Source organism: Filicampus tigris, chromosome 1 (genome assembly GCF_054856515.1).
Source record: "Filicampus tigris isolate MCC_2025a chromosome 1, RoL_Ftig_1.0, whole genome shotgun sequence".
Taxonomy (NCBI): domain Eukaryota; kingdom Metazoa; phylum Chordata; class Actinopteri; order Syngnathiformes; family Syngnathidae; genus Filicampus; species Filicampus tigris.
Window position 1 is genome coordinate 11,463,125 of NC_141217.1, and position 20,690 is coordinate 11,483,814.

Below are 20,690 nucleotides of genomic sequence, written 5' to 3' on the forward strand. Positions count from 1 at the left end.
CTTGTTAGTCGTCCTACACCTTAATTTGCAACACTTCTCGCAAGCGGCACTGCAGTCCACTCCACAGCCACTCAATCTGTCACTGTCACTGCTCCACTTCCACAACCGGCTCTCCGCTCGGCCGTCAGCACTGTGTGCGTATGCGTGTAATTCTTGTGTGTCTACCCTTTTTATTATATTTTCAACAACTCAATGTGCAACTGTAGAAAAGTGTAATTTCCTAGTCTGGTATTTATCTCTCATGTGAGGTCGCCCCCTAACTGCTTCAAGTGGAAGTGTGTACGTTTTTTCCCTCATATATACAGTTTGGACCAAGGAGCAATTTGACCTTGTCAACGCTTACTGCTTTTAGATCTGTGGATAGCAAGCTTTATATTACTGTCAATAGATTTGTTTTGTACTTTGTCTTGTTGGGAAGATTGCACTATTGACAACACCGTTGTTGTCGCTGCTGTTGCTTAATTATTCAGTGACATGAAACGGCCAAAATATTCGAAAGCGCTCTCAGTGTTAAGCAGTGAAATTCTATAAGTGTGAAGCACAATTGTGAGCATAGCCTACTGTTGAATTAGGTCATTAAAATGGATTTTGGATATAGTTCTTTGATTGTGATTGTCAACCTGAAGTTGTCATTAGCATATAGAAAACATCTATTTCTACCTGTCTAATGTATGGATAAAATCACCGTGGCTGTATTGAACACGCATAGATTGTGAACACACCCCGAACACTGCAACAAAGCAAAGTGCTTCTATCTCCACGTTGCATTGGAATCGCAATCACTGTCGAGCAGCATTTCCATTTTGTTCCCTCAGTCAAAGTGGAAAGTAATACGCACCTTGTCACCGGTGTCTGTCCTTACAAGCAACTTTCCTCTTCTAATTCAGCCCCTCGCGCCTCTCACATCCGTCACACGTAACTGACGAAGGGGATGGCATGTCGAGACATCCATTAAAGGTTCCTAGCTGTCAAAGGTTCCCCTTTGTGAGGCGAGGAGCAAGAGGAGTGTCGCGCTCTTATCGGAGCTTCCTGTGGAGTTTGCTCTGCATCCTGTCCACTTCGGGCGCTTCTCTTTTCACACTTAGCTCTCCTGGGAATCTTTTGGTGCTCGTGTTTGTTCCTTCTAATGCTCCTCCGTCAACTATTGGTACACTGTAAGATATGCTGTCATTCATTTTAGCATCAGTTTCAAGATTGCAAGCAGTGCCATAGGATTCAACCTACGCATGCTAGTTGGAGCTTCACTGCTTTGATTGCCTCGAAGATTCAAATCTATTGAGAAAAAAATATATTTTCTTTAACAATATGTGAGTACTTTAATGATTGGTCTTATTTATTGGATGTTTTTCTTCATTTTTCAACAACATGCTTATCTGTTTTTGGAAAACAAATGTAATTAAATAATAGTAGAATTATACAGGCAGTGTTTTAGCTGAAAAACAGATATGTAAATCATGGCAAGCTGAAAATGTGGATAAACACTGTCACGCAAATTAAGTGTACTGTAAAATTCCTAGGTTGCCTCAAAATGTGTAGTATTTTCTTATTTCTTATAATTAAGTCATCGTACTCACTTTGAAACTGAAATAAATCCAGACATTGATGTCAGAATTTTTCATGCCATATAGTGCATCCTGCACAGAGCGCTCTTCCCACGTACGACACGTGAGGATTGGGGGAAGAAAAATGAAACGGAAAAGGTAAATAAACAAACAATCAGCTGTGGGCTTGTTCTGGCTCTCCCTCTCTGTTGCACCTCATTTGAAGCCTTATAAATCAGCCTTGCACCCGGAGACAGGGTGTTAGTAGGCCTCCTCAACAACAAACGCACACATGTACACTTACAAAAACACACAGGTCTGCTGCTCATTAAGCTCGCCATCAGGCCCTCGGGTGCATCGTGAAATGTAGTGAGAGGGGTGGAAGCCTGGAGTGTGTATGAACTGCAACACGCTTAGTATGTAAGCATGTGAAAGTTGTGCTTGCCTGGCTACCTTGCCACGCCCTTTCACCCTTGGAAAAAGAAAAAAAAAAACAGCAACTCTGTGACTCCACCTGTGTTCAAGCCTTTTTTCCCTCTAAACATGAGCAGTCTGTAGAATACAGTACATATTAGGAGAAGAGTGTTAAGTATTGGTGGGTGTGAATGGCTTAATGGTTGGAGGTTGTGAAGTGGAAACAGAAGATGCAATAGCTGTGAGGAGGGAATTTGATTTTAGATTCTCGTTCACATGCATTCAGTATGCTTCCTTTGGAATGCTTTTTCTGCACAAATGACAATACCTCTGTTCAGATGATTAAAAAATGGTCTTTAATGTGTATGCCAGGCCAGTTGTCGGTGCAACCACTTTGTAAACACGAAACACTATGATATTCATGTTCTTGCAGTAGACTAAAGCTTTCAAATAAACAAAATTGCTGCAGCTGACCGTTAGCCACCGATCGCCTTAATGTAATCGTCGATGTAGGGGAGTTGGTGTTGTACGGCGGACGTCACACTACAAAAGTTCATCGGCTATTTGGGTCATGGCCGGCCGTCACGCGGTTCGACCGGCCCGAGAATAGACGGGCATTTCGGGAAAAATCCACACATTTACCCCGAAATTCCTGTTGGCCAGCACGCCCCATCTACAAAGTATTGATCTCCCATTAACTAGCAGTAAACATGTGTCAAAGCTTTACTGACTTATTGGCAGTCTGACAAACGGATATATAAGGGATATACTCACAAAGGCTGAAAGATTTTGAAAAATAATCTAATTGCATTTTTTTCTCAATATCGCAATTGCGATTTAATATGCAATTATTTTCTCAAAGTCCTCTTCCATGCATTTTTTAAACAAACAAGTAATAAATTCATCTGTACTACAATAAACAATGTCAGATGTATTATACAGTACCTAAAATGTTCAAATAAGGTCATATGAACCATGAATTAATATGAAAGACAGTTTATCTATCCTTACATTGTCAATTGTTAACTTATTAAACACTTTCACTTCACTTCTGTCTTTTAAGCGTTCACGATGACAACGTTGCAAAATTCTACCTATCAAGTGTGGCTTGAACATAAATCATTAAATCTTAAATCAGATTCCAACAATAATGCAAACAAATATATATATATATATATATATATATATATATATATATATATATATATATATATATTCAAAGTAAACCTCACCAACTGACTGAAATGAAACATTTTCCCCCATATTGCAGCCTTTACAATTTGAAAAATGCATTTTACTGCTTTGTAATGTCGATTTGAATTTGATTCATTGTTCAGCCCAAGTCCTCACACTTCAATTTGAAACCACGCACACATGCAATTGTGTGTATCTGAACAAGCACGCTTGCACCAGTTCTTTCACACCTCCGGCCAGACACTTTACATATTTACCCTCCAAACTCGACACGGGCATCCCTTTCACCCACACAACAAGAACATGACCGTTCACACTTTACGAGCCGGGGAAAAAAAAAAAACATGGCTCTGGAAAACATGGCCAGCTCTGTGAATTCATGAACTGTGCGCATCTAAAAACGTCAAGAGGCTTGTTGGTTCTTCTCCATTGCACCTTGATGTCTTCCTGCTCACCACGATTAGAAGCGTCACGTCACGCTCACTCGAGGCCATTGCTGAGCCAGTCTGATTGGGAGTCGTAATTAGGCCGGTTGCTCTGTGTCAAGCTCGTTTTCTCTGGAGGATACACACAGGCGTGGTATTACATGCAGCATGGGGGGGGGGGGGGGGGAAATTAGACTGTCAATCCTTGCTTGGTGCACTGGATGAGCTTAGGAAGTTTCAAGTAGTGAATGTGGTTTTCCTTTTCGTTTTGGACACGTCTCATCTACACACGACAACGCTGTCAAACAATTCACATCACACGGACATGCAAAAACGACGGAATCAGAGTCATGTGCCTGTCGGGCCAGCAGTTGGTGATGGGATAGTGGAGAAACACCACACACATATGTGCGCCAAGTGCTTATGTGCGCTTTGTAATTTGTGTGTATTTTGTTTTAAACTGTAGGTTTGAATCATTTAGTGTTGTTGTAAAGCGCCTTTGAGTGCTATGAAAAGCGCTTTCAAATAAAATTCAATGTAAATGTATTGTTATTGTCCGGCCATGCAGTTGTTATCTGAAATCATTTTAATACCTGTAGTCATCTTAAATGTGAGATTGTAATTTGACGTCAGATGAACAAGAACTGCTCTGTGGTCCACCATTGTTGTATCGGTTCCAACAACCTCCATTTTCACCGACAAATATATCTTCCAGATAGTGTGGAAGTGAAATTAAACTTCCGTCATATTTTATATTTGCATTTTCATGCTCCTTAACATGGACGATGGGCCAAATAAGATGACAACACTTTTCAAACGCACTTATGTCATATGAATGGCACCTACGATCTCCTCCTCTCACAATACAATGTTATATTCACGTTTAAGCAACGATCCATTGTTAACTCCTTCCTTCCTCCTGCGCTACTCAACAAAGAGCCCTCCTTTTTCCATCCACTTCCTGCCACATACCTCCATCTTCTGTCATTCTCTGTGAAACACGAATCCTTCTCTCCCTGTCTCCGGGGGGTTGTAGGGGTTACAAAGGGTGATCAATATGTGCCAGAGAAAGTCCCTTGACAAGTCAAAGAAGCCACATTTGGTCAACTCTTCCTTCCGCTCTCCGGAATGGCCCCTTTCCCTCTTTTACGCTCACGTTTGTCAGACACGACAAGGTTAGCTGGCCTGTTGCTGCTCTGCATTTGAAAGGTGACAGGTGAAGTCAAACTCGTAGCCGTCAGCTGCATTTGAATCGTTACCAACATGCTGCCGATTGAAGCAAACTTTGAATGCTTTGGTGACTGAGTGAACTTGATCGTGCATCGTCAATTTCTGCTTTTCTAAAACTGGACCTGTTGCTCCTAAAACAGGTGGTGGATGACATGGGCAACATCAAGTTTGCCCTGGACACAGGCCCGGACAGCCCCAGCAGCAGCTGGCTCAAGTATGTCCGCTCCGCCCCTTCGTTTGAGGAGCAGAACCTCGCCGCTTGCCACCTCACTGGAGACCAGGTGAGTGTCCAGCTTGGATTTGGAGTCCACATAAGAGACACATTGTTGTGTTGTCTTTGTCCCACGACAACGACTGACGCTTTGCTTTCCTGTTTCCCATCCACTCAGAGCGATTAGAGGGTTGCCACATGTGTTGTGTGTTTGCCATTGTGGCTGCAAAATATGTTGCTTGGTAATGAGCAAGGAATGGTTCTATTGTGTGGCAGTCACTGGGCCGGTTGCCAGCGTTATTAGGAAGTGATACACGTAACGTAGCTTAAAGAACAGCCCAACACTCATTGGACTCATAAAACCATCACCAAACGAAGTGTGAGAATCCATTTACTGTATCTGCTATTTGCACCTTCGCCGTACTGTCGCCGAGAATTGGAAATGCACTTCAATGTGTGTCAATGTCTTTTGAGCCAGTAATGAATCAGTCGAGGTTTGTGCAAGACCCAATATGTGTCTCTTATTCTTAGGAGTCCACACTTAAGTCGGTTTTGATCTTAAATTCCTTAATGCACTTTGTTTGGTCAGGTGTGAACACAGAAATCCAGAACTCTGCTGCTGGCCAAACCAACCATTCTAATCACACTATAAGAAAGGAATGTCTGGGAAATTAACATTCATATGCCGTAAAATCATCCATCTGTCCGTTATCCAAACCGCTTATCCCCACAAGGGTCGCGGGCGTGCTGGAGCCTATCCCAGCTGTTATCGGGCAGTAGGCGGGGGACACCCTGTACTGGTTGCCAGACAATCGCAGGGCACACAGTCACGTTTAGAATCACACCCAGGGGCAATTTAGAGTGTCCAATCAACCTACCATGCATGTTTTTTTGAATGTGGGAGGAAACCGGAGCGCCCGCAGAAAACCCACGCTGGCACGGGGGGAACATGCAAACTCCACACAGGAAGGCTGGGGCCGGATTCGAACCCACGAACTCTGCACTGTGAGGCAGACTTGCCGTAAAATCATGACATCAAAAATCTGTAATATGAAGAACAATGAATCAGTGAATATTTAAAGGCAATATATCATAAAAACAGAACAAGTAATCAGGCAGTCCTCGAATCACGACGTACGCGACCTATGATGTTTCGACTTTACGTTGCCCGTGCCTCCTCCTCCATTTTGTCCCCAGCAGCTTAGTGACTACGTTTACATGCGTCAATATTCGGGTTAAAGTAAAAAAAATTCAGATTTCCGAAACATTCGGAATATCCTGTTTACATGATTGAGCGGACAGAGTTGCTCTGGCATTTGAATGATACGTGTACGGCGACACACGGCGTCATGACTGAAATGGACGTCATTTCTGCTTGTTACTTTCAACTGTCAATGAAACACTTGATATTCATGTCATTCACCACATGAATGAAGGTTTCCACCTCGCTCCAAAAGTGTGCTTTTGTGTTACGTCTCTGAGCTTGTTTACCTCTGCTTGTGTATTTGCGGTGGTTTGCGTGCCAAACAACGCACTTCCGCATACAAGCACTTCCTGTACTACAAAGACCAGCATTCCCTGCGGTTGAGCATGTGCAGAGTGTCTCGATCGTGTCTGTTTGCGTGCTGGCAGTATCTTTGCTTTTTTTCGCCCTCCTCTCCTACTTCTCCATCCACTTCTCAGCAGTCATAGTTAGTTATACAAAGTATTTTGACATAAATTTCGACTTTAACGGCGAAATTCAAATCCATCCGGAAATTTGTGTTACATCGCCAGTGTAGGAGCGGAACTCCTTCGTAAAACGAGGACTGCCTGTATTGCTTGTTTAAAAGAACTTGAATGAATTGTATATGTGATTTCCAGTTAAATTCTGTAATTTTGATAACATAAAAGAGTTGAGAATCATTATAAATGTGCCCCTCACATTCCTCCATCAGGTCATTGGATTAATTGAGGCTTGGGCTGATGACAGACCTTTGTATGGCTGTATTGCAGCATGAACCTTCTCTGTGGTGCTCAGAGTGTTATCTTGTCTTACTTTGACTGACACGTCCTCATCAGCAAATACTGTAGCTCTTCAAGGGCTTTGACTTCTTCTGGAATCAAGAAGAAATAAGACAGGGTAGACACTAAAGTTTATTTTGTACTGTAAATTAAATGCAGATGGGGGTGGTGCCTTTGTATAATTTTATTTTATCAGTGTTACTACAGTCTCCATCAGCTAAAGTTAAGCTTAATCGATTACCGTCAATTTTTAGTTCGTTTTTGTCTTAGTTAGCTATATAGCCGTAAAATAAAACTATATCTTCAGTTAGCGTGAAAGTCACTATGCATTTGAACAATATGCCAAGAAATATACTCAATCACATCAAAGTAATTATATTTATATAATCTTAGGTGAAGTCATCTCTAATCAGGCAAGTGAGCGTTTAGTTAATAAATCGGGCAAATATAGATCTGTAGTGTAGTGTGTGCCCCGCATGTACAATACAACCCGTGAGCAAGTAACTCAACGTGTGAAAGGCGTCCCTTTTTTTCTCCTCTACAACGGGACCTCTGGCCAGCCGGTGCATCCGTACTTTTAAGTTTGACAGTGCATTGTATTATTGAGTGACAGCTTTGCACTAATCATTGATTTATGTTTAAGTAAGACCAGGGATAAAGGTGAAAGGCTCGTCACGAGCTGGTTGGCAAAATGACTTGCTGACAGACTGTTTGGTTTACAGACTTGACTATCTACCTTCTCACATGTTGATGATTTTGTTTCAGAGGGTATATGCACTTTCTCCTTTCATTATTGGTTTAATTAAGAACAGATCTGAAATGTATTGTGTAAGTAAAATGCTGTTAATCCCAATGGATTGCTCTGTGTGTATTAAGTTAAATTGACTGGCATTTTGAGTTCAAAGAAAGAAAAATTAAGTTTAAATAAAAGACATTCAAAATACTTCATTTTTCATTAATTTTTTATTTTATAAAGAAATCGTAATCGTAATCGTAAAATCGGTTTTGAGAGAAAATAATCGGGATTTTCTTGTTAGGCAAAATCGAACAGCCCTACTTGCATGCATTCTGTTGCATTCTATTAGTTGACCACTAGATGGCACTGAATTCTACACATTGTCCTTATAAGTTAACAACCATAAAGAAGTCTGCCGAATTCCACTGAATGTAAAATTACCTGTTGAAATCCCAGACACAGATCTTGATCAAGTGATTAACCTCTGGCTACCAAAAATTAACACCGAAAGACAAGTCATCGATACTCTGGCGTAAAAAAACAGAAGTTCAGTACGCACCCCTACTTACGTTGTTCGTTTGGATATGGATGGATGGATGGATGGATGGATGGATGGATGGATGGAAAGACTTCCTCAATATTTCCTTGTCCTATAATAATTGTCCAGGTGTTTAATGCTGTTTTTAACGTTACAACTTTCTTGTTAGCTGTTCGCCTTACAGCTTACATTTCTTCATTATATTCAGCTGTTTCTGGCTCTGTTACTTTTATGGGTCAAATTCGGCCCATACGTACGGCATCAGACAAGAGCTACTGCAATTCGACTCTTCCTAAGTCACTAAAGTGGGGTAAACATACTGATTTTTAACACCTCATTTGTTTTGGGGTTTTTTTTTTATGTGAGAGACCCTACACACGACAAAAAATGGTCATGTATGTTCTTATGTATGTACACATTAGGGTCTACTCGACAGGCCCAACACAGTACACCACACACGCCAATAGTTAGTGTAGTCCGCCAAACGAGAACATATTTTGTAGTACCGAGACTGACCTTTGGGAGGCAGCATGATCCCACTGCATCCAGAATGGAAAAAAAATTAATGAATTATTAGTGGTGGTTTGTGTCAGAAAGGGCATCCGGTGCCAAATGAGTCATGCGAGTGACTCGTGGTGGCAACCGCTGATGGGACAAGTCAAACGTGGCATCAGAATGTGCGTACGCCACTTAAGAGACAATACTCCTAATTGCCCAAAGAAGTTAATGTCTTATCGGTATGTGTAGTCTATTTGAATGCGCGAACAGAGAATGTAAGTTTATCCGTAGGAAAAGTGAAACTTGGCCTTGAATGGCGTAAGATGACATGACATGCGACATGACAGTCGTACGACAGGAGCCAAATGCTTCCATACGACTCGCCTGTGTTTCCACATTCCTGTCACTCCACTATTATTTGTTTCCTAATCCCCGCCTGCATAGCCGGGTCCTCCTCGTGCCTCGCCGCCCTTTTGTCTCCTTTCTCCGTCCTCGAGTCTTGACCTGCCACCTGTCACTCTGTCACACGGAGGGGACGGGCCACCGTGTCCATTTAAGCTTCAGACATTTGGAAAGAAAAGGAAGGCAGACTTGGAGCAAGTCTGAAGGAACACACGAGGGCCTCGGAGATTGACAAGCACCAATTGGCTGGCGACACCAACCTGCCTAATCCTTTCAAGATTTTCACATCAGTGCCCCCTGCCACTACCACACACTGTCAAATGAAAGAATCAGAGCACCATCGAAAATTGTGCAGAATTACTGGACCCAGTAAATGTCACGTGTGCGGTTGCTTTTTGATGTCTTTTGCAGTTTGCGCCTGACAAATGGCTTTGCTTTTGTTTGCCTGGTCACTGGTTCGTCACAGTTATGAGCCCATCATTTATTTATACACTCCGCAACACACGGCCACTCAGTGCTAAAGCGTATTTTTTAGAAGCACATTCAGTGATTTCCTTTTTTTTTTGGTCTTTTACATGCACAATGCATGAGTTCATGGAAAAGTGTGCACCTGCAAATTGAAATGGCCTTGAAAGAAAAAAAAAAAAACAGGAGGGTCTGGTCTGTTTATTTGTTATTTTCATGTTGTAAGCTGAACATAAATGCAACATTGTAAATAATTAATTTTCGTTGTCATGATTTAATTTGGCAAATGGTTTTATATATTTTTGCCTCTACCCCTGGATAGATTCATCAATAGACACATGTGCACACACCCAGCGTCTGTGTGGGTGTGTGTGGGTGTGTGTGTGTGTGTGTGCGTCTAGGCCCACAGTGGGGGTTTTACTATGGGCCTTACAGGTTGATTGATGAGACGTCTTTTTCTCTGGACACTGGACAGAAATGAGGAGAGGTCAGGACTCATCTGAGTGCATGTGTGCGCTCTACTGTAGAATAGAAAACACATACACGTGTAGAATGCACACACACACACGCACACAGCCACACACACCTACACACTCACTTTGCTATAAAAAAAAGTTATTGTTTTGCTTGAATTAAATTATTTGAGACATTTTCCCCAAATAAAAAACACATGCTGAACTGATAAAATGTATGTGTATAAAAGTGACTGCATGGTGATTTTCCTAATCTGTGGTCTTATTATTATTGGTTTAAGACACTAAACTATACTACACTCTTAACCTGTTTCTTAATTGCAATTACAGATTACTGCAGAGTAAATAATCACAGTATAATTGTTGCGTCTGTATAAAATATGATCAATAAGCAACAGTATGAACATCCTTACCCTTAACATAGTTTTTGATTTGACATTTTAAGAAAAAAAACTCGTGCAAAATGTAACATGATCGAATATTGCCGATCACTTGTCTTTTGAATGATCTTTCCGTGCGTGTGTATTTCGTGTCGTCGGCGGGCGTGCGTGTCACTGATGAATGAGCGCGTGCGGGTAACTCGGTTTGCTTTTATCCATTACGCACATCAATATTAGATGCGTGCTGTTGATGGTGGTTGGGGGGGGGGGCGGTGGGAGAAGTCCTCCTTGTTTTTGGCTGGAGATAAGACGAGGAGGAGTGGCCGGCGGGGAGACCACAGAGAGAGCGCGAGAGAGCGACAACAGAGTGTGAATGAGAGTGAACGAGAGAGAGCGAGCACCGGGGGTCGTGAGGAGGAACCAAGAAGAGAGAGAGCGAGAGAGAGAGAGAGAGAGAGAGAGAGCGAGAGAGAGAGAGAGAGAGAGAGAGAGAGAGAGAGACTCATCTTCATCATCGTCATCTTTAAAGACGCTCGGTGACTAGATTAGAGAAAAGTCCGAGCAGTGGCAGTACACCTTTTTCGAGGAGGCGAACCCGTCGAATTTGTCGCCCTGCGTGCGCAAGACTGCCGGGCCGCTCCGCGACCTCTGACGCTCGGCCGGCTCCGTCTGCTCCTTCGGCCCGATTCCCGGCCGGGATCGGGAGTAGTGGCGGAGCGAGTATGGGTTGCGTAGTCAACTCCACCGGGACCGAAGTGCTAGTGCAGCTGGAAGCTCTCCGCACCGCCGCGCAACTTTCTCAACTATTTCGCCTCACCGAGAAAAGAAAGGTCAGGTCTCCGCCGTGGACAAGCTCCAGCGCCACCAATCAATACTACTACTGACAATGATAATAATAATAATAATAATAATAATAATAATAATAATAATAATAATAATAATTATAATAATAATGTGCTTATTGTGTCGTCATCTTTGTCATAACTCTTGAAAGTTACTTTTATGCTTGTGCGTGTGTGTGTGTGTGTGTGTGTGTGTGTGTGTGTGTGTGGTGGGGGGCGGGGGGGTGGTGCAGTCGACACGGCCCTCAATTGGTGTAGAGAGCCCCCATGTGGCCAGACTTCACATGGCAAACTTTGTCGAGCTGTTCGCGCAGATTTGTTAAATAAGGGGCTATGTTTGGGTTTTTTGTTTGTCCTAGATAATATGGCTATACACGTTGGTGTTTTAATGTTTCATGTGTTTACATATATTTATTCTGCTTTAGAAAATGTCTTTTATAAATGCTGTAGGCTATACGCCGGGTTGTCAACTTGTCCCCTGTATTTGGATGTGACTCTAATTGCATGAAAATGCTTTAGTAATTTGAAATAAATTATTCAGACCCCATTAATTGTGAAAATCTGAAATTTATGTTTTTGTTGGGCTGCAATTTAGAGCAACTGCACAGGCAGGCGCGTATTCTAATTTCTTGATGTTTGCTGACAGTTTCTACAATTATTCGTTTGGTTTAATTTAAAAACACTTTAATAACTGTAGATCAATCCGCGTGTGCTGTCGATGGTGTTTTGTTTTTTTGATTCGAGTACAAAACAATTATATATATATATATATATATATATATATATATATATATATATATATATATATATATATAGTAATTAGATGCAGCCATTTCTAATCATTTTGACCTTGTAAAGTTTTTTTCTTTCTCTCTCTCCGTAGATTTATTACAAAACTGTCCGGGACATAGATGCAGGGGAGGAGCTTTTGGTTTATATGAAGGACGGCATTTTCCCGGAGGGATCCATGGCACCCAATTTACAAGGTAAGAAGACTAATGCGCCTCATTAGCGCACATTTTAAACTAACTCCAAAATTGCGGCCTGCTCAACTTTGGCGCCCATCACCCACCACTGTTGGGCTCGTTTGGACGGGGAAGAGTCCTTTTTCTCACACTATAGTTTTCTCAATAAATGTAATAGCATTGAAAAAAAGAAAGGGAAAAAAAACTCACTGGCACTAAAAGTCACATTTCAACGGACTTGCCAATAACCGCGCTGAAAAGATTTGTTTTATTTCAGTAAAAGCCAACAGAAACAATTTCTTCAAGGATTTGCAATTTATTGTCAACTTCAGACTTTAAAACCGTCCACAGCATTCAAATCCATCATTACTAATTATACAGACACTTGTTCTAGCATTTTTTTACTGTTTAAATTTGATCTTTTAAAGAAAATATTTGTGAAATCTGTCTAAAAATTTATATCAAATGATATTTCTTCTTCAAGAGCAATATTGTTGTTTTTTAAACAAATCATGTTGTTTTGCTTTTTTTTTTCTTCCATTATTCATTTTAATTTCATTTTTCCATTGCATAATGCAAAATCCAATTCGCAATTTTTCCCTTACATGTAAAAAGATCTATTAAATAATGCAAATATGTCCACGACAAACTAAAAAACTTGGCGTGTATAATTGTTGAATATAGAAATAGTGACTGAGTGTAAATGATTTGTTCAATCCGTCAGCATGCATGCGCAACACCAGCCCGTGTAGTGTATGTGCGTGCGTGCGCGTGTTTCTGTGTGCGCGCGTGTGTGTTCGTGTGCGGATGTGCGCGCGTGTGCGTGCGTGTGTGGGGGGGGGGGGGGGTGCGTGTGTCCGTGTGTGTTCGCGCGTGAACGGGCGCGTGTTGGAGGGTTTTAATTAATAGAGGGCTAAATAAAGAGGAAGCTAGCCAATAAAAAATCTGCAATAAAAAAAAAAGTAAACGAGATTTAAAGGAGCGGTTCAGCCATGAAAATATGACTTCTCTATATCGTGTGTTTGTCTGCGTCCCAGCTAAGTGTTCTTTCCGCATGGGTTTATCGAGTAGGAATTTCGAGTAAAGAATTAACTTGGGCAGTCCCTTGAGACGTCACCCACGGTCCCAGATTAGCTGCTAAACTGCACATAATCGTCTTTCCAATCATCTCCCCCAGAGTCATTAGCCTCCTCTTTAAAACCCGCCAGTCCCACTGAGATGAGCAGGGGTAAAAAAAGTGTTTCCGTTTGTTAGTCACACTTTCTTGCTAAAGTTGCATCAAAGTGCCAAGGAGAAACAAATACACTTTGTATGGAACATATGTGATATTTAGTGTAGCTTTTTTTCCCGACGTAATGGCCCATTGACCAGCAGGTCGTTTATCCTCCTCATCAAGGTAGGAGACATTGCTACGCTAATGCTCTTTTAATGTGCCCAAGAAGGTCCAGCTGGATAAGCGGTCACAGTAGAATATGAGGTGAACCTTGCATTGTGTAAGTCAGTGCCGATAAACCCATTGAAATGATGGATGGGTGTGTACGTTGTGCATGGCAGGTGGGTGCTTTTGGCGCCACCGTGGCCTTGCTTACCTCTGTTCCTCGAGGCTTACAGTATTCCTTTTTGGAAATTGTTCACCCGCACACATGTACGCTTATTTCTGTGCACAAAGAGCACACTCGGCTTCCCCCCCCCCTTGAGCTGTTGAACTTGGACTCGGGCTCAGGAACTCGCTATTGAAAGGACTGGCCTGAGTTTTTATGTGTTTGACCTCGTTGGTGAGAAGTATTGTAAAGGTTATCATCATGGAAGGGGCAGACTGGTCCCTATTGTTTCCCGTCCACACATGCAGCCCCTGCAACACTTTCCCTAACAAGCAATTAACGCCGTTAATGAAGGCTATGTTTCATGGCTAATTGATTTCCATTTTATGCAATTGTCAATTGCGGGGTTGTTGGTTTTACCACTTAGATGAGAGTCAATTTAGCTGTAACTAACCTGGAGAGAGGCAATTGATGCTAATGTATAGAAAGATTAACTGATTATAACTGATTATATATTTATATATATATATATATATATATATATATATATATATATATACAAATAAGCATTTAGCTGATGTGCAGTGCTGTAATTCAGAGTCAAGTGAATTTTGAAAACCAAAAAGCAAAGACATATAAGGTTTAAGATTTATACGATTGTTAAGGCTATTGTAGTGACTTGGCAGCTGCGTCTTGTGTTTCGTGCGTGCAGATGAGCAAATGTACCGCTGTGAAGACTGTGACGAACTGTTCTCATCAACGCTCGAGTTGCGGCGACACCAGAAATATTCCTGTTCCAGTGCGGGCTCCATCTTTGAAACCCTCAGAGAAGACTTCAAACAGGAGCGGGAGGACAGCGATGAGCCGGTCCACGAGTGTAAAGACTGTGAGAAGATCTTCCCAAATGAGTACAGGTGAACAAAATTGTGACACCGCCAGAACATTCACATCAAGTGTTGAAAATGTGCAATTAGCTTGATTGTGCCTGTTCTGTCCTCGTGAAGTCTGGGCCAGCACATGATAGTTCACACAGAAGAGCGGGAGTACAAGTGTGACCAGTGTCCCAAAGCTTTCAACTGGAAGTCCAACCTCATTCGTCACCAGATGTCACATGACAGCGGCAAGCGCTTTGAGTGTGAAAATTGTGATAAGGTACAGCATACCCGGCACGTAAGTGGTGCACTGGACACACAGGCTTTACCTGATCAGAAATTCTGCTAGCTTTGGTTTTATTGTCAATCCTCAAGCGCTGTGGAAGCTATTCTGTTAGAGCAAAAGTGTGCAAAATGTAACGAAATAATGGGTCAACGATGACAATCAAATGCTTAGCGTACTGAGCGTTGTATTTGTATCAATTTTGTGCATGACAGGTCTTCACTGATCCCAGCAATCTACAGCGTCACATCCGCTCTCAACACGTGGGGGCACGAGCTCACACTTGTCCCGAGTGTGGCAAAACCTTTGCCACTTCGTCAGGCCTCAAGCAGCATAAGCACATCCACAGCAGTGTCAAACCTTTTATCTGTGAGTGAGAGTCCTATGGTTGCACGTTGATTGACTCTGTATTTTCTGCTACCTTGCGCTTTTCTAGGAGTCTTTTGTTGACATTTTTGGACTCTTGTATGAGTCTTCTGAACCAAACACACGACTCCAAAGTTTATTTTTGTATTCTTCGGTAGTATTTCAACAGATCAAACAATATTATGATGGACTCAATGTCCCTGGGACAGACTTTACTTGCTGTGTCGTACACAATGGCAGCAAGTCTTTGCTTTAGGTTTTCAAACCAAATTTCCATTCACATGTGTTGCTTGTGTATGTTGTGGTTAATTTGGTTTACACAGTTAGAGACAGTGTTAAAAAGGGTTTAACCAGGCCCTGATGGGCTGTGTCTTCTTGTACCCTCAGGTGAGGTGTGCCACAAATCCTACACCCAGTTCTCCAACCTCTGCCGCCACAAGCGTATGCATGCCGACTGCCGCACTCAAATCAAGTGTAAGGACTGTGGCCAGTTGTTCAGCACTACCTCCTCCCTAAATAAGCACCGCCGCTTCTGCGAGGGCAAGAATCATTACGGCTCTCCAACAGGAATGTTCAATCCCGGTATCCCCATGAGCTCCAGTCCGATTATGGCCAAGGCCAAGTCCCACCATCCTCACCTTCCCGGTCTGAACCAGTCAGCTTTAGGCTTCTCCGACTACTTTCCGGCCAGAGCTCACCCTCATGCTGGCTTGCCATTCTCCCCAGGTCCACATGGTTTCCCGTCCCTCCCACATGGTTTCCCAGGCATCTTTCCTCCATCATTGTATCCACGACCGCCGCTATTGCCGGCTAGTCCAATGATGAAGACGCCCCTTAGCAACAGCACTCAAGAAGTCAAGCTGCCTCAGAGTCCTCTAGGTGGACCTCCATTGTCTCTAGTTAGCTCAACAAACAGTAATGGAGGCAACGGTCTAAGTCTGCCTGAGGACAAAGATAGTGAGAGTAAACTGGATTTGTCCGCTGGTGGAGAGGTAAAGATTAAATCTAAGATGGCAGACATTTCAGATGGCAGTGACCTGGAAGACGTTAACACCACAAGCGGGACAGATTTGGACACCACGACTGGTACGGCTTCGGGCGACGGTTCTGACCTGGAGAGTGATGGAGACAGCGAACGCGAGCACAATGGCAAAAGAAGAAAGCCACCTGTAGTCCTATCAAGCCAAGAGGGTCAGCAGTTAGAGGACGCAAACAGCGCAGTGATTCCAGTGGTGTCTAATTCAGGGAACCGCTCCATTGACCGTCCTTTTTTGTCTTCAGTGTCAACACAGCACTCTTTTTTCCCTCCACCTGATGAGCAAGCACTCCCGCCCACCACCACAAATGCTAACGCAGCCACCACTGACTCCATCAAAGCCATTGCTTCTATTGCTGAGAAATATTTTGGTCCAGGCTTGATAGGTCTTCATCAAGAGAAGAAGATGGGTCCATTGCCCTACCACTCCATGTTTCCCTTCCAGTTCTTACCCAATTTCCACAACTCCCTGTACCCCTTTGGCACTGAACGTGGTGCCCTCAACTCTGGCCTGTTCTTTAAGGGAGAGCCGAAGTCGCCTCGAGAGCAGCTACATAAGATGGTTTCTGGTGCACTCGGCACGCCCGTCCCCGCTGTCGAATCACCGTTTGATCTCAGTACGAAGCCTAAGGAGACCAAGTTATCTCCTCCGACTCCAACTAACCCCTCAAACCCAAATACGAATACTGGGAGTAGCAGGGGATCTTCAGTCATATCAGGCGGTGAGGAACAACCATTAGACCTCAGTATCAACAACAGAAGCCGGGGAGGTCACAATGGTATGGCAGCCGAAGCGCAGAATCAAAAGAACCACATCTATGGAGTTGGAAAGGGAGTGCCCATCAAGGATGAAACTCCCACTTTTCCGATTCCTCACTCTCAGTCACTGCACCAATCCCCAATTGCACCGCACCTACAGCCACAGCCACACCAACCACCTCCTCTGCACTACGCCAAACCTTCCGCTTTCTTCATGGACCCAATATACAGGTATTTCTGCCCCGATTAGACCACAAAGCGCTACTCAGACAAGTGCAATGTCAAACAATGATAGAGTACTGTCATAGATGTTGCAGATGATCCCTGACCTTGGTACGTAACCCTCTGCCTTGTTGTTGGTCCAGCAGGGTGGAGAAAAGGAAGCTACTTGACCCTGTAGGAGCTCTAAAGGAGAAGTTCCTCAGGCCTTCACCACAACTCTTTCATCCGCAGGTAGTCCTACCTTAAAACTACACAAATGTGCCAGAACAAGTATGCTAGATGGTGCAGGTATCGCTTATTATCATTACCAGATGCGATTAATTATCATTAGTATGGCCCAAAACGTACTTTATGTGAATATCCGTCTCTTCTCCCTCCCACGCTGCTACACCCTGAATTGATAGGGCTCCATGCGCCATTCATTCCACACTGTTGATGTTATGTTCTCAAGGGCTCTATGACTTCTTCCTTTGTTTATTGAATGGCGCCTGTGTACTTCGTCACTTCTACCTTTTTCAGAAGACACAGCCTGTTATTGCGGCCTCTTTGATAATCACTCACATTGTTCGACTGTCCCCAGACCCTCGCTGCCTGTACAAATCTTGATTGCAAAGAACGATAGTATTAATAAAATGTTTTAATGAATAGTAAGCATTTGAATGGTATCCTCACTAATCTTAGCCATGGCATTGTTTCATGTAGTGGGAGCCCACAGGCCAGCTCATAAGCTAAACCCCCTCCAAGTTGTTCTTTTTTTCTGTGTTGCGGACTGGCTTGCTAGATAATAGCACCGTGTCCATCAAGGACATCCTGTGTTTGTGTCCAGGAGAATGAGGGGCTCTTGTTGGGGAAACTGCTTAAGATCTGACCTGAAAATCTGTGTCCTCTATCAACTGTGACTTTGCAATACACACATTTGGAGCATATGTGGGCAGATTCTTTTTTTTTTTTTTTTTTTTTTACCTGTGGTTTGTCCTTGGGTCTATGAGCGAAATCACAACTGAAATACATTGAAATATCAAATAACGAGCATGTTGACCAAAACAGAAATTGATCGTAGCTCTTTTTTCTTAATTTTGGAAATATTACATCCCAGCTAACTTTGTGCGAGAAGCACGAAGCACGACAAACCATGGATTGGTCACCAGCCACAATTTAAAGTCTTCAACGAACCTAATATGCATGTTTTTGGAATGTGGGAAGTAACCAGAGTACCAGGAGAGCAAACCCATGCAAACACGGGAAGACCATAAAGACTCCACACAGGACATTCAGAGCCAAGATTCGAACCCTAAAACCTCAGAACTGTGAGGCAGACGTGCTCGGCACTTGTCCACCACCCTGCCACAAAATGAGATAAAAGCTTTTTGCTTTTTACTTTAAACATAAGCCTTATACTGTACATGTTGTCCTGTGATATACCATTCTATGTTCCCAAATCATTGTTATGATCTACCTAAGAAGTTTTCTCAGGACACTTAGTCAAACCTTCGTCATCTTATTATGTCTAAGCATGTAAGCTTCCCAGTGATCCAAAAACAATGCCACCACTAATTCAGTCGTATGACAAAATCAGCACCCCACGCCCACCCGCCCTTTGCTTGTTCTCAGACTGCGAATAAACACATTGAGACGGAGTGTCTGTCCCTGTGTCTCTCCCGTCCCGTATTCACTAAAAAAGGAAGGATGTAAGCTGTTTTTGGCAAATAAACTCCTACATAACTAAGGCCCACCCCCCACCTCCCCTTTGTTCACAAGCTTCTCGGGGGAGGCCCTCAGCTATCAGTTGGGGTTATCTCAAACTATATTGTGCAGCACCATACGGAACTCTTGAGTGGCTCATTTAGCCAACTTGCTGACCTAACTGGAGACATGAAGACGCGAGGAACAAAGCAGAGACTACGGGGAGAGGAGAGGGTTAATTGTGGGGGTGTACTTTTGACAACTACTATTGGTGAAGGAAGCATCTCACCTTCCACCTTGTAATTGCCTCGTTCTACATATTCGACATTTAAATTTAGCCGTTGCTTTTATTCGTTACATCTTCCTTTCAACACGCACACAAACACAACACACAAGCAATGAGCTGTATTCATCTCTGTAAATACACTCTCCCCTCCACGCCCCTTCAGATGTCTGCCATGGAGAACATGACAGAAAAACTGGAGAGCTTTGGTGCACTAAAACTGGACATGCCGCCCAATTCACTGCAACATTCGGCTCACCCACTCTTCAACTTCCGCTCACCTCCTCCTTCGCTCTCGGATGCCATCCTCCGCAAGGGCAAGGAACGCTACGCCTGCAGGTCAGTGCCCTGTGGTGCCACACATTGTGGCTTACGACATTTTTTTTCAAAGGATGGTCCAATAAATGTTTTTGTCTGTTACTCTTTCCCCTTCCTGCTTTTCTGTCCATTCTCCCATGAAGGTACTGTGGGAAAATCTTCCCCCGCTCGGCAAACCTCACCAGACACTTGCGAACACACACGGGCGAACAGCCTTACAGGTATTTTTAGTTCATGTATTACTATTTGTGGTTTCTCATGTAGGGAATGCAAATGCGTTGCTCAATCTATAAATATTGGGGACTGAAAGGTTGAATGTTCCAAACCCGTTTTAGGAACAATAAGATAGGAGTTCTCTCCCTGACTACTGCTAATGTGCCCCTATGGAAGTCATAGCCCCACCACCACCTGCTCACGTGCATTGCAGTGTTATTGTCTTTTCTCTCTCTCTCTCTCTCTCTCTCTCACTCTCTCTCTCTCTCTCTCTCTCTCTCTCTCTCTCTCGCTCTCTCTCTAATGGGCTTGCATTACATTCATTCATTATTTTTAGAAACATGTTGTTTTTTTTCAAATAACCACATAGCTTTGCCCTCGGAAATAATACTAAACGCCAAAGACAGGCTAATGAATACCATTGGTGTCATAACCCCTATAAACAATGGATATTTGAACACGAACGGTGGGGCAACACGTGTAGATAGATAATATAACGATACTCAGTAATATACCAATTATTAAAATGTAGCTTACTGACCACCATCTCCATGTACATCCAAATGTATGTATTATACCTCCAGAAGGAGCAGCACAATGTCCATTGATTTGAAGTAAAAAAAAGAAATAAAAACTGTTTAATTCTATTTATTTATGTTATTAGTGTACTCAATGTTTTTATAACGTTGCAGAGTGCTATCTTTTTTATTAAAATCACATTAGTTTTTGTTGGGTTTTTTTTGGAAGGGTGGAAGGTATCAATGGCATCTTTATTTATTGCAGCGGGGAAGAGTCC

General features: G+C 42.9%; 1 protein-coding gene across 2 annotated transcripts in view; it reads left to right on the plus strand.

The window, feature by feature from the left end:
• prdm16 (PR domain containing 16) overlaps positions 1 to 20,690 on the plus strand; it is a 203,326-nt gene that overhangs the window by 171,652 nt on the left and 10,984 nt on the right. Inside the window, exons 4-12 of one of the 2 annotated variants that reach the window (XM_086052153.1) lie at positions 4,945 to 5,085; positions 12,237 to 12,339; positions 14,572 to 14,773; positions 14,864 to 15,029; positions 15,230 to 15,383; positions 15,735 to 17,406; positions 17,541 to 17,628; positions 19,530 to 19,702; positions 19,825 to 19,902. In XM_086052153.1, the coding sequence (XP_085908279.1) occupies positions 4,945 to 5,085; positions 12,237 to 12,339; positions 14,572 to 14,773; positions 14,864 to 15,029; positions 15,230 to 15,383; positions 15,735 to 17,406; positions 17,541 to 17,628; positions 19,530 to 19,702; positions 19,825 to 19,902 (2,777 nt within the window). The remainder of the gene's footprint in view (positions 1 to 4,944; positions 5,086 to 12,236; positions 12,340 to 14,571; positions 14,774 to 14,863; positions 15,030 to 15,229; positions 15,384 to 15,734; positions 17,407 to 17,540; positions 17,629 to 19,529; positions 19,703 to 19,824; positions 19,903 to 20,690) is intronic. The other variant, XM_086052147.1, reaches the window with a different exon arrangement.